This window comes from Sparus aurata, chromosome 22, assembly GCF_900880675.1.
Source record: "Sparus aurata chromosome 22, fSpaAur1.1, whole genome shotgun sequence".
Lineage (NCBI taxonomy): Eukaryota > Metazoa > Chordata > Actinopteri > Spariformes > Sparidae > Sparus > Sparus aurata.
In genome coordinates, this window is record NC_044208.1 from 29,941,610 (window position 1) to 29,956,950 (window position 15,341).

Below are 15,341 nucleotides of genomic sequence, written 5' to 3' on the forward strand. Positions count from 1 at the left end.
TGGGCTTAATAACAGCATAAATGATGTCAAATAATAATCAGTGACATTAACCTGCAGCATCTTTAACACAAGATTGTGCATGACTTCATTACTCTTATCCATGGTTATCGGTTTGTATGTGCTTTAGTTAAACTGTGATATTAAACATGGCTGATTGAACTGCAGTAAAGTTAAACAATCAGGAACTCAGTTTGCTGTAGATCAATCAGATTTAAAGTCGAGCTGGAATGAAAATGACTTTAACCGGTTAAGATCACATTCACAGTTATATTTTGCACTTATTCAACAACTGTTTGCCAAAATAAAGACAAATATTAAATTTCTTTGTAATTTACAAATTCTAATACTAATGATCGTATCAAACAAGCCCTAAAATGGGCCCGGAAAAGTCGATCAGAATCACTCAGAAGAAGTTAAGATGCTATAAAGAACATTTGATTCACACAACTTTCAATAATCACCCAAACTGATCGTTGAAGTTTCTGTATGTATATTTTTGATCCAGCAGATTTGGTCACATTTTCAGAAGACATATAATAAATGTATTACTGAACCAAACTTCATGAATGTTTTTTTAACGAAGTGGTTTTGTGACAGTAGCTGGACCGAGCTGTAGGAATCATTGGAACTGAAGACTGACAGGATGAACATGTTCTTTACAAGCTGATGGAAACCTCGACCTACTGTTCGACCTAAACTCCAGAATAAATGTTGGCTCAGAACGTTTCTGCAAAACCACAGATAAGTTCAAACTGAACACTTCTTTTTTTCTTCTTCTATTTCTCTTTTGTCACAAAAGTGTTTATGCTCTGCTTAGGTTGAGGCACAAAAACTACTTGGTCAGGGTTAGAAAAACATGGTTTGGATTTAAACACCTGCTTTGACTGACTCTAACTGCGATCGACCCGTGATGTTAAAGTCAGGTAATAAACACATAACCTTGATGTGGCACGTTTGGTAGAAATGTCATTTTGACTTTTACTAACCTCAACGGATCTGTGGTTGGCAGAAACTTTGAAATATATTGTATATATAAATATATTTGGTTGGCTGTGACAGTTGTTGAGTGTTTTTGCAGGACCTAAAAGCGGACAACAGACTGGGGAAGGTTTTGTGAAGGAAATTCTCTTGTATATTATTCTTGCATACAAAACTTAACAAATAGTTTTATGTATCTCGGGTGAAAACTCCTCCTGTATGGTTTCTGTCTAGTGACAGTTATATATTTGCTGAACATATGTGGTATAAGGCTGTGAAAACTAACCTTAATAGTAACTTGGTAAAGGAGTTCGTCCTGAAGGGTTTCTGTGTAAACTCTTCTGTGTATGTGTGTTCTGACAATGGTTGATGGATGACACACAAACTGTGGAATGTATGTGTGTGCTGAGTTTATGTTAAACCTAATTTGTATGTGGAGAAGGTGGATTCTTATTTTTTAAGTGAGTTCACATGTCACCTTGTGGCTGCTACAATTGTGTGATTTGGGTATTACTATTATAAAGGATGATGAGAGACGCCTCTCTTCAGCCACCATCTATCCGCTGATGATGTGAGACTGTTGCTTGCGAGCAATAAAGAACTTCTAGAAAATAATACTGTGTCGACCTTGGTGTTTTGACCAACTCTCATCTGCACTTAGACAAGGGACTTATTCTCACTCATATAATTTCTGCATATAATTTCCTGATAATGTAATAAAAGCCATCCATCCATCCATCCATCCATTTTCGTCCGCTTATCCGGGGCCGGGTCGCGGGGGCAGCTGCCTGAGCAGGGACACCCAGACTTCCCTCTCCCCGGATACTGCCTCCAGCTCTTCCGGGAGGATCCCAAGGCGTTCCCAGGCCAGCTGAGTGAGATAGTCACACCAGCGTGTCCTGGGGGCATCCGAAAAAGTCAGCAGTACCTGCTGCCCGAGCCACCTCAGCTGGCTCCTCTCGATGTGGAGGAGCAGCGGCTCTACTCTGAGCTCCTCCCGGGTGACAGAGCTCTTCACCCTATCTCTAAGGGAGCGCCCTGCCACCCTGCGGAGGAAGCTCATTTCGGCCGCTTGTATCCGGGATCTTATTCTTTCAGTCATGACCCAAAGTTCATGGCCATAGGTGAGGGTCGGAACGTAGATTGACCGGCAAATCGAGAGCTTTGCCTTTCGGCTCAGCTCTCTCTTTACCACGACAGACCGATACAACGACCGCATTACTGCGGCCACTGCACCGATCCGTCTGTCAATCTCACGCTCCATCCTTCCCTCACTCGTGAACAAGACCCCAAGATACTTAAACTCTCCACTTGAGGCAGGAACTCTCCTCCCACCTGGAGGGAGCAGGCCACCTTTTTCCGGTCTAGAACCATGGCCTCGGATTTGGAGGTGCTGATTCTCATTCCAGCCGCTTCACACTTGGCTGCAAACCGCCCCAGGACATGCTGGAGGTCCTGGCTCGAAGGAGCCAACAAGACCACATCATCCACGAAAAGCAGAGATGAGATCCAGTGGCTCCCGAACCAGATCCCCTCCGGCCCGTGGCTGCACCTAGAAATTCTGTCCATAAAAATAATGAACAGAACCGGTGACAAAGGGCAGCCCTGCCGGAGTCCAACATGTACTGGGAACAGGTCTGACTTACTGCCGGCAATGCGAACCAAGCTCCTGCTCCGGCAGTACAGGGACCGTACAGACCTGAGCAAAGGGCATCCGACCCCGTACTCCCGGAGCACCTCCCACAGAATGCCACGAGGGACACGGTCGAATGCTTTCTCCAAGTCCACAAAACACATGTGAACTGGTTGGGCAAACTCCCATGAACCCTCGAGCACCCTGCGTTTTTGCATCACTGAATAAAAGCCAGTGATGCAAAAACCTCACAAATATTGTAAAATAATGTCCAGACAGATATTGTTATAACATTTGTATTGATTATTTTGTCACCTGTCCACAGCATTACACCATCAGATATAATTAATACACATGATCTGCCTTAAAATGTAATAAAAATATTAATTATGAAATCAGTCAGGACGATTTATCACATTATTGGAGAAGTTAAGTGCAAATTGTATTACATTACCAAAAAATCTGACATTATTGGATGCTTCGGTTGAAATTCAGAGATCTAAAGGAGCGTGTGGATAAATAATTATATAATTTGAGGCATTTTCATGCTTTTTAAACCTTTGACTGTGACTGACTGACTTTGTGTTTCTATCACTAAATAACAGAATAAACATCTCTGTGGCAGAGTCTGTTCACTCGTGTCAGTCTGTGGAGCTCCACCTCTTCAGCCTCAGTCGAGGACTTTTCTGCTCATCACATCTTCACAGCGCCTCCCACAGGCTGGACCACATCATTACAGCTGAAGTACCATTTCTGTCCACCAGTTTGATGAGTGACGTCATCAGTATCAGGGTACAACAAACAGCTGCTTGTTGACCACATTCAAATGGCTGCTGTCTCATTTTTACACCATACATGTTTCCTGCTGAGGTGGTTTGATAATTTGAGTCCGAAACAGTTTACAGACGACTGATAAGACTTTTATTGTACCAATTATTATTCTACGTTCCAAATACATGAATAAAAGACGTATCACTGGTCTATAGTGATACTGGTTGTATATAGACCATGTATATTTTATTGTACATATAGTGAATAAACTGTGCATATGTACATAGTACATAGTGAAATGCATGTGTGCCTGTCATATATATATCTTTTACTATTCATCCGTGAAGAGAACACCTCTCCAACGTGCTAGATGCGATTGAATGTGAGCATTTGCCCACTCAAGTCTGTTACGACGACGAACTGCAGTCAGGTCGAGACCCCGATGAGGATGACGAGCGGCAGATGAGCTTCCCTGAAACGGTTTCTGACAATCTGTGCAGAAATTCTTTGGTTATGCAGACCGATTGTTGCAGCAGCTGATGGGTGGCTGGTCTCAGACCATCTTGGAGGTGAACATGCTGGATGTGGAGGTCCTGGGCTCGTGTGGTTACACCTGGTCTGCGGTTGTGAGGCCGGTTGGATGTACTGCCAAATTGTCTGAAACGCCTTTGGAGACGGCTTATGGTAGAGAAATGAACATTCAATTCACGGGCAACAGCTCTGGTGGACATTCCTGCAGACAGCATGCCAATTACACGCTCCCTCAAAACTTGCAACATCTGTGGCTGTGCTGTGTGATAAAACTGAACATTTCAGAGTGGCCTGTTATTGTGGCCAGTCTGAGGCACACCTGTGCAATAATCATGCCGTCTAATCAGCATCTTGATATGCCACACCTGTGAGGTGGGATGGATTATCTCAGCAAAGCAGAAGTGCTCACTGACACAGGTCTAAATCTGTGTCAGTGAGCACTTTGCTGAGATAATCCATTTTGTGAACAATATTTGAGAGAAATTGCTTGTTTTGTGTATATTTAAAAAGTTTTAGATCTTTGAGTTCAGCTCATGAAAAATGGGAGCAAAAACAAAAGTATTGTGTTTATGTTTGTGTTCAGTATATCAGCTGCTGCCCCTCCTCGGACCATATAAGGAAGCTGAACTTCCTCCTTGGTCAGCTACTTTCACTTTCACTGATGGTCTGCAGCAGCACGGTACGTGTTCGGTGTGTTAGCTCATATAGCAGTTAGCAGTAAACACAGTTCTTCTACGTGTGTGAGTTTGTGCTGAGACATCAGGATTAAACGGCAGAACCAGAAACCGGTTCGGATCCAGAGAGAAAGAGCTCGATGAAAACGAAAGTAAACCATGATCCTGTTTGAACTGCGTCATAGATCAATGTTGGAGTTTAGAAAAACTCAGTTTGACATCAAACTAATGTGTGTTTATCCGCCGAGCCGAACCGAACCGAGCCGAACAGAACCGAGCCGAGTACTGTGCGGTTGTTAACACTGACTTCCTGTCTGTGTTTGTTCTGACTGTCGCGTCTTCATCGCTTGGAACATTAAAGTGCGTTGGTGCGCTTCATGGTGCGTTCAGGAGCAGGTCGCAAACTCAGAAATGTGAACTCCCATGACTGCGACAGGTGTTTAAAACAGGACAGATTCTATTTTCTGTCTTATTTTCTTTTGTTGAAATATATAATTTTACTGTCGTAACAATGAAGTTGTGGACCCGAGGTCAGAACAAAAGGACGAGAGCAGATCTGGTCTGTAGTGTCTTTGTCAGACAGGCGAACACAGAAAACAATCAACACTTCTGCTAACAGGGAAGAGACTGAACTTTAATTAATTCGTTAGCGTTGATGTTAGCAGTGGTAATGAAATCTGTCACTCTAACTCTGTTAAAAATTATGAAACATTGTCAGGAAAGATCCGAAAAATACCAGAACACACTGTGATGTTTCAGATGTTGACAGGAACAAATCTCAAGCAAATATCTTTTAAATCTCCTTTAAGTTCATCATGTCCATTTATTCAACTCAAACATTTGTAAATGCTTACTGCAGATATTGGTATGTGCAATTTCTTTTGAATGAATAATCACAAAGCTTATAATTTCATTTTGTGGGTTCCAAGTTTAACTTCTGATGTTTCTCATCGTTTATTTACATCTTTTCTCCCAAAGTGTCCAGTTATTTCACTTTCATGCAGACATGAGCTCAGAGTTTCACTGTAAACGTTGATGTGTTCTTCTCCAGTGATGGGGTCAGAAGAGTCCAAACCTCCTCCACGTGAGTTTATTTAAAATAAAAAATAGTTCTTATTGATTGAAAAATCTCACATTGTTTCATGATGACTGTATGTTTTTATGATCTTTTGTGTTTTCTGAACATGTTTCATGTATTTTTCAGTTCTCAGTGAACCGTGGAGGACGATTCACTGGGGGTGAGTGTGTCAGCACAAGTTAACTTGTAGTGATTGATTACTGATCACGTCTTCATGAGATGATGTCCTGATAAACTTCACAGTTTTGTGACATCTGGGAATCAAACAGAAAATGTGTAAACACAAAATTTCAGAGCTCAAATAATGAACTAAAAAGTATTTTGAGAGAATACTATTTGACAACTGTTCTCCATGTGTTAAATATACCTGTTCAATAATCTGCATGTGTTGTCTGTGATGTTGATGTGCTGCATGTTTCTCTCCATGAACAGAGACAATCAGAGCGCTCTGCAGCATGTGAAGGACTACAAACCTCCGACTGACAGACATCAGATCAGGATTCTTCTTTATGGACCGGTTGGAGCTGGAAAGTCCAGTTTCATCAACTCAGTCCAGAGTGTCTTACGAGGCAGAATGTGTTCACAGGCTTTGGTGGATTTCACCTCTTTTAGATCTTTCACCAGACAGGTAGGAAGAACCTTTGATTGTGCTGATAAGGAAACACACATCATGTCATGTAAAATTGTCGGACAGACACTCCGGTCTCTTTAAGTCTGAGATTTATTTGCTGTCTTTTGTTTTTTCCTCCTTGAGGTCAATGTTGAGCTCTCTACTGAGTTACAGAAATTTCGGAGTTTTCATTCTGTCAGTTTGAAAAGTTAAAATTCACAGAATACAAACAAACTAAACCAAACTGATGAATCCAAAGCTGCTATATAAAATACAAACCAACCAACCATGAGCAAATTCAAACAGCGGTACAAACAGATGGTATTTACAAGGTACAGGGCAGAAGAGGGGTATGACAAACACTAGGGTTCTCACATTTTGCCATACTTGTCATTTATTTTATTTTTACACAAGCGGTTATTGTGTTGTTTGTTGGTGATTGTTTTTGTTGAGAGTATAAAAAAATAAAATAAAATAAAAAAATAAATAAAAAACAGGATACACAGGAAGTAAGATAACCTATAGTACTAGGTACTAAGTGGAGAAGGGGTAGGAATTAATAAGCTAATGCTTCTTCCTACTCCTTTTCAAACATACAAAGGGTTTTAATGACTAGTGCTTCAAGTGTAATATATTTTTCACATGTTTGAAATAAAGCATTCATTCATTCATTCATTCATTCATTCATTCATTCATTCATTCATTCATTCATTCATTCAAATTACAGTTACTAAATCTGAGTATTGATGTGTCTGTTGTTGCTCTATATTGATCATATTAACTGAACTCTTCTCCATTTGATCATTACAGTTCACAACATATAAGATCCCAAAAGAAGGCGGACAGTCCTTTTATCCTTTTGTCTTCAGCGACATCATGGGCCTGGAAATAAGAGACGGAGTCCTTGTGGACGACGTCAAACTGGTTCTGAGGGGACACATGAGGGACGGTTACAAGGTACAGCTTGATCCTTTTTATTTTTTTTACATATTGAAACTATCAGTTGACTGAATTTAAATGTGTATCAATCCTTTCACAGGGTTTTTGCAGAGTCTTAAAAAGTCTTAAATTTGACAATCTCAATTTTAGGCCTTAAAATATCTTAAATATGTCCATATTTTGCATATAGGTCCTAAATTACATTTAGTTCGGTCTTAAATATGTATGTTAATTTTCCACTTCTGTCATCGCCTTTTTTGTTTTGAGGAAATGTCTTGGTGTGATTCACAGTCAGCTCCGTGTGTTGTTCAGGAGTATCACGATCATAAGTGGCATTTTGCCAACAGCGCGGTAAGAATTTACTGGCTTACACGTCACCATTTCCGGAAAGACTTTGACAGCGGAATCTGCCAGAGGACCCTCAACTTGGCCACACTCAGTGGACAGCGCTGGTGTCACACTTAAAATCAGAAAAGCATTAGTTAGCTTCTAAAAGTCTCCAGTGAAGTCACACTATCACACACTTCTGTATGCCTTTGTCGCCAGTTCCTGGTCCAAGTTCATCCAGTTCTGCTCAACCCGAACTGTGCGACATTCAAACCAACTCAACTCCGATGTTGAAAGCGGAGGTGCTTTGGATTTTGAACACCAAGGGGGTGTGTGTGCATGTGTGCGCACACACCAGCTCTATTATAGCTAACTAAAATGAAATTCCCAGATAAAAACTAAACTTCTTAAATCACTTGTTAAACTAATTGAAACTAAACTGAAATAAAAAAAACAAACTGAAAAACTGAATTAAAATAAAAACTAATGAAAATGTTAAAACTATAATAACCCTGACACACTCATTCACTCAATTCTTCATTGTTTGAGCTGCTCTGTTAATGGCATTATTATCTTGTACTTCATGTAGGTCTTAAATTTAGTTCAATATTGCCTTAAAAGGGTCTTAAAGTCTTAAATTTGACTTGTACAAACCTGCAGAAACCCTGTTTCAGTTGAATACTCACTGATACATTTTACAACTGTCCTTTTAATCAGATTTCAATTTGTTTTCCAGTTCAATCCTGCATCTAAGCTGTCAGAGGATGATCCATTCTACAACAAAAACCCAAGTACCAATGACAGAGTTCACGTTCTGGTTCTGGTCATTTGTGCCAACACAGTGTCTGTGATGAGGGATGAAATTGTGCAGAAGATTCAGGAGATCAAGAGAGAAGCCAGCGATCTGGGTGAGAACAGGAATCCTTTTTTTTTCTGTGTTTTTAATCGATCGTGCTGTCTATGATCCTGATGTGGTGCTCGTTAGTATCCAACAGTCACTTCCTGTGGCTGTTTGTAGCTTCATGATGAGAGAAACAGCAGCTGTGTTTATGTCACTAATCGTTTGTTTTATTCTGTTATTCTGCAGAGATTCCTCAAGTGGCCATTTTCACCAAAATTGATTACGTCTGTCCTGAAATTTCAGAAGACTTAAAGACTGTCTACAAGGTCCAGTACCTGAAGAGGGTGGTATGTTTATGATTTCACTAAGAAAGACCACGCCAAAGGCTGTATGGAATGAAAACAGGAATTTATTACACGTAATGACATGTGTTGGATACTAGGAGGGACGGGTGAGGGTTGATAGAAAGGGAGAGAAGCTGGTAGGATGAGTGAATGAAGGGGGGAGTTTGGCGAGATGAACGGAGGGGGTGTGGAGACGCTGAGTGGGGGAGCAAATTTCAAGAAAGAGTCGGCAAAGAAGTGCTAAGTGATGCTTGTTTCCACTATCAATATACTAACATCAGGTCTGAGTGGATGGTGTGAAGTGTCCTTACACAATTGTAGAAGACAAGGTCGCATGGATATGACATCATTAGAAGAGCTCAGGGCAACTGACTCCAAATTTGGTATACAGCCTCATTATCAATCTAAATATCCGTATTAAGGGTGAGGCTTACAATAAATTGGCCATAACTCTGTAACCACAGGTCCAATCATCATATAAGTTTTGGAATAAGCCTACCACACCCACCTCCTGACTCACTACTGATCCATATGCACATACTGCCCCTCACTCACCTTCACCCTCCCCCTCCTATACTATACACAGGCCCCGTTCAGTTGCCCCTGAAGCACAGAACAACATCCACACAATCAAAACCAGAATTTCACACAGACAAATTACACGTAGGACTGTTTAAAGATCAAACTGTGTTTTTTAACATTCCTTTGGAAAGAGGTGCGCTCTCTTTTAAAAAAAATCATTTATCATAAACAATGTAATTTTAGAAAACAACTTAGACAGCATTCTCCTTACAGAGACATGGTTGGACACTGATGCACCTGTTGTTCTCACTGAGACTTCTTCACCAAATTTTAACTCTTTATTTTCTACAAGAGGAGGACAAAAAGGAGGCAGAACTGCATCAATCACCAAAGACACCATGTTGTCAACTGAAGTCTTTTTTTAACAAATCTTTATCATTTGAGTATCATGCCTTTTGTTTTTAGCTTTAGTTTAGATTTTAATTAACATGTCGCACAGCCGACCCACAGCAAGGGGCGCACCTTGTATGAAGTAAGATCGCTGTCAAAAAGACGTGTGCGTGATTCTAACATTCGTATTCGTAATGTTAAACTTTTGTCTGCAAATAAAAATGTTGTACACAAAATTCTACTGTCATATACACAGGTCTGAGAAATTGTTTGGGTTAGGACTGTTTTTATGTGAGTATGAATCTAAAAGCTGTGAGTGCAAAGTCTTGTGAGCACGACTCTAATTTCTACAACTACGAAGTCCTCACTGTGAACACGAATTCAAGTTTTTGGGTACGAGTAGAAGAGTGTTGAAATTACGTCACATAGGTCACAGGAAAAGTAATCGAACCTCTATCACTCCAAACGGTGCACTCACTACCTGTCCTCTGACCGGACCGAGACCCCAAGACCAAGAGAGAGATTTACTGAAACTGTAGCGGAACCACAAGGTCCAAAAGACTGAAACGATATGGCACCCAGTGAAGGAAAAGAAGGAAAGTAGAGGAAGACATGAAGAAGATGGAGGTACAGTAAAGTGTGATGAAGAGAAAGGAAATTAATAGTAGTTGTAATCATAGTTACCGTTGTAGTTAGCTTGTTAGCTTGCTAGTTTACTTCGGACAAAAGCAGCATTGTTTAATAATCAGTAAATAGCTGAGTTGACGTGTGGTAACATTAATGTTGCTCCACCTTAAATTCATCAGGGACGTTTGGAAAGTTAACGTTGGGCCTGTTCAGGTGTTGTTTTACAGGTGTCTTTCCTGCTTGTATGTCAGTTAAAATGCTATTAGTTTTCCATCCCCTTTGTAACAGGGTAGATGTAAGCTTTTGGTTTATTGTGTCACAGTTTATGTTTGTTAACGTTTACATCAGTGTTAAAGTGTATTACTGTTAATACTCCACATCTTAGCTTTCCCATATCATTCATAGGCGAATGAATATATATGTAGATATAGATATACACTGCACTTGTACTCTGATTAGACTTAATTGTATTGCAATGACAAACTGAATGAATCTCGGCACATGTTCATTATTAGTCTTACGTATAGCAACTGTTTAAAGCATCTGTTTTGGGTTTTTTTGGTCCACTTTTTAATAAAATGTAACATGCAGTGGTCACATATACTTCTCTTCTCTCTTCAGATGCAGTTTTAAAATATTTCACCAGTCCAGTGACACAGCATCAGGACTAAAGGCACCAACAGACCTGCTGACTGGACATCTCTTCTGACTAGTTCACAGAGGACCAGTTCAAATAAAAAGCAGTTACATTTTCCAAAAACAAAGATGGGAGAGTGTCAACATGACTTTTGTAACAGTTTTAGTCAATGTTGAAAAAATCAAAAGAAGCTGGCTGATGTACTCAAACAGAAATGATAGCTTGCACTGCTTCTGCTGCTAAATGTTTTCTCCAAAAGAATACAGACTTAATAAGGAAGGACTAAAGGACTGGAACAATGCAAGCCACTTGCTGAAGGTTCATGAGGATAGCCGGGACCACATTACCCACATGGCAAAGTGGAGGAGTTGGAGGTCGTTTTGCAAAGTGGCTGACAATAGATAAGAGAGAGGCGGCACTCTGAGGCTGAGAGATAATGTTTGCACAATGCCTTATTTATGTTGTATTTTTATCACTTGTTTCTTTCTTCGGTTTTTATTTGGTGTGATATTTTTGACTTAAAATACATAAAATCTTGAATACATACATGCAGTTTCTGTGTGAGTGTATGATTGTGAAATTGACGGCTAAGATCTTGCCTAGGGCACCAAATTACTCAGGGTGAAGCTGCCAGCTCAGGTGAAGCATCACAGGTAAAGTCAATAACGTATATATCCAATATTTATTTCATTAAATTGTACCATGTCAAATAATATACAGTTCATGGAATTACAGACTTACTGCTTTAGCTTGCAAGCTAAACTGAATCTGTCCATCATAAAAATCCGGTTTCTGTTCCTCTATAACCCTCCTCTCGGTCATGTGCATTTGTCTACAAGGAAGCCAGCCAGAAATCAATCAGTGGATCGATGATTATCATACACACATTATGACGTGTATATTGTGTAGTCTTATCTGTCATAAACAACAGATTACGGGTTACGGGGCGCATTTGTGTCGCGGTGCTGCAGAGACAAGAGCTGGGACACCCGGTCGGAGGCTCCATTCTCCATGTAACAAGTTACAAGTCGTTAATTTAACCAGCGCTATTACTCTGAAGCTGTTTAATTAACACAAAAATGAACCATAAGGCAAATGTCCCGCATAGTTTATTTTTAGCCTCTTTCCATCTGTGCTCCTCTGATCAGAGCGGCGTCTATAGCAACTGTCTGTTTTATAGAAATTGACACAATTTATCGTTTAGTCGTATTTTGATCAACATTATGTCTCAAATTGATTATTTCATATTTTGCAGGTCAGTGCTAATTAACTAGCACAAGCCAACTTGTAATGCTAGTAATAGTAGCACTAACTTCGCGTTACCGACATGTTGTTAGCTTGCAAGCTAAAGCAGTAAGTCTGTAAGTCCATGAACTGCATATTATTTTAAATAGTACAATTTTATGAATAAATACTGGACATACATGTTATTGACTTTACCTGTGATGCTTCACCTAAGCTGGCATCTCCACCTGGTCCACTGCTGTTAGCCAAGGCTTTGGCGCATGCGCGTTTGGAGTAATCAGAGTTCGATTACTTTTCCTGTGACCTGCCTGTGACCTACGTGACGTCATTTCAACACTTTTCTACTCGTACCCAAAAACTTGAATTCGTCTTCACAGTGAGGACTTCGTAGTCGTAGAAATTAGAGTTGTGCTCACAAGACTTTGCACTCACAGCTTTTAGATTCATACTCACATAAAAACAATCCTAACCCAAACAATGTCTCAGACTTGTGTATATGACAGTAGAATTTTGTGTACAACATTTTTATTTGCACACAAATGTTTAACATTACGAATACAAATGTTAGAATCATGGACACATCTTTTTGACAGCGATCTTACTCCATAACCTTGGACCTGGTCATAACCTATGGCCTGTCCATTGGTGCGCACTCTGTTGTGGACCTGGCTGTGTCTGACCACTTTTGTGTGCTAAAAAAAACGCTACGTAACTTCTGAAGTGGCTGCAAATTTTATCCAGATTTTAAAGAGCTCCAGATTTTTTAAAATAAAGTCAACGCTGGACTCAGTGGCTCCACTATTATTGAAAACAATTAAAACAAAATCTACACCCCCGTGGAGAAATGCAGAAATTAATGAACTGAAGAGAAACTGCAGGAGTGCTGAGAGGAGATGGAGAAAATCGAAGTTAACAATTCACCTCGAAATTTTATGTGGACAACTCAAAACCTATAATAATGCAGTCAAACAGGCAAGAATCTCCCACTTCCAAAATCTCATCAACGACCATAAAAACAACCCAAAGTTCCACATCTCCACAATTGACCTTTTAACAAACACAAATGTTCATAGATCCTCTAAAACACCAACTGACGCCCTTTGCGACTGACGCCCGTTTTAAAGGACTCCTTTAAAACGGCAGTGGTGAAGCCCCTTCTGAAGAAGAGCAACTTAGATCCCAACGTCTTTAATAATTATCGACCTGTATCCAACTTAACGTTTTATGTAAAATTTGGAAAAACTTGTTTTTAATCAAGTAAATGACAATGCAAACAACATTTGAGAGAAGTATCAGTCTGGTTTTAGGAAGAACCACAGTACAGAGACAGCCCTATGAAAGATCTTAAACGACATCAGGTGCAACTTGGATAACGATAAACTCACAGTCTTGGTACTGCTGGATCTAACCAACGCCTTTTGATACAGTAGACCATCACATTTTATTAGATAGACTGAAGAACCTGGTCAGCCTCTCTGGTACTGTTCTTAACTGGTTCGTCTCTTACCTCACAGACCGACACTTCTTTGTAAGTATTGATACATGTTTCTTAGAAACACACTTAATAAAGTGTGGGGTTCCCCAAGGGTCAATTTTAGGTCCAACTCTTTTTCATCTCTACATGCTTCCATATGGGGACGTCATCAGGAGGCACGGCATCAGCTTTCATAGTTATGCTGACGATACACAACTGTACATCGCCGTGTCTCCTGACGACACAGGGCCTATTGATGTCCTTTTTAACTGCATTTTAGATATCAAGACATGGATGGCAGCGAATTTCCTACAGCTCAACCAGGACAAAACAGAAGTTTTACTCATTGGTCCTGAAGGCCAGAAAGAGAAACTTTTACCAAAGTTAGATAATCTGAAACCAACACAATCTGTAAAAAATCTGGGTGTGATTTTTGACTCTAATAAAAGTTATTAAATAACAACTTCCTGCAGATTTGGTTCAAAAGAGGAAGTGTTAGATATTTTCACAGTGGTCAGGTCTAATGACATGAAACTAAGGATAGTACTTCCCCATGAGCCCCTGAGGCCCTGTACAAAGTTTTAGGCATTGACCACAAGTTGGCACTCTTTAAATTGAACTATTTTATATCTCCACAATGGTTGATCGGATTAACGCAAAACTTTGTACATTTATTGTCAGTGCCGTCCTGAGGACAGCTGAAAAAGGGTTTACCCATCCGCCACTTGGTGGCGCTCTGGTGCCAGTTTAATTTTATATTTGGCCCTGTGCCCACACCATAACACTTATGGAAATGAAATTCATAGAGGTGCTATAGAATGGCCCCTGTGACTCACACTCAAAAAATCACCAGCAGGTGGCGCTATTTTATGCTATTTTACACATGAAAGCGTTTTTGACAATCTTGTATATCTTCACAAAATACTGTCTGATTATCACATAAATGATCATCAATGTGTGGTATGGCCTGATGAGACTTTGTGTAAATTTTGGTGCAAATCGGCCAATAGACGGCAGTCTGGTGGCAGTCTTATTAGTGTCAATGGGATTAAATGGGGAAATCTTCAAGTCTTCTTCAAAACTCATCGACCTTCAACCTCTCCTTGCCCCTCATACTTTGAGCTAGACACACCATTCTAACCTTTAAAGAGTCAGAAGACCTCAAACTATTGGACATGTATTCAGTTTTTAAAAATCTTGTACGGTTTTCAAATCATCACAGTTTTAGTTTTAAGGATTTGTAGGTTGTCTTCTGATTTTATAATGGGTGTGTATTGCGCAGTGTCAGGCACGTTACTTTTAAAAAGTAATTAGTTATAGTTACTTTTTGGGAGAAGTAACTAGTAACTGAGTTAGTGACGGAATTACACTACTCACAATAAGTTAGGGATATTGTTTTTTAAATGAGTGCTTTTCCTATTTGGTCTGAATTTTAATTAAAATAAGTAAAAGTTCCCTTTGATATTACTAATAATGAATGAGAAGAAACACCATTTTCATTAGTTTGATATTTATTACCCCAAAAATTTAGACAATAACAAGGATACCCCCAAATAACAAAAATTGACATCGTCAGTAGTGGGTTTTTCCACCATTTGCCGCAATGATGGCTTGACAGCGACGTCTCATGCTCCTCACTAGCCTCATGATGTTCTGAGGCAATGCGTTTCACTCCTCCACAAGTGCTACACGCAGTTCTGCCAGGTCACGTGGGGGTGGG

The 15,341-nt window shown here is 40.0% G+C and overlaps 2 protein-coding genes across 2 annotated transcripts in view; both read left to right on the plus strand.

Annotated features, from left to right (window-relative positions):
• LOC115574089 (NACHT, LRR and PYD domains-containing protein 14-like) overlaps positions 1–15,341 on the plus strand; it is a 915,401-nt gene that overhangs the window by 475,237 nt on the left and 424,823 nt on the right. The window lies entirely within an intron of this gene.
• LOC115574119 (interferon-induced protein 44-like) lies at positions 4,888–8,828 on the plus strand. Its single transcript, XM_030405374.1, has 6 exons — positions 4,888–5,671; positions 5,792–5,825; positions 6,098–6,293; positions 7,086–7,232; positions 8,278–8,449; positions 8,629–8,828. The coding sequence occupies exons 1-6, from the start codon at positions 5,623–5,625 to the stop codon at positions 8,739–8,741; spliced, it is 711 nt and encodes a 236-aa protein (XP_030261234.1). The 5' UTR covers positions 4,888–5,622; the 3' UTR covers positions 8,742–8,828.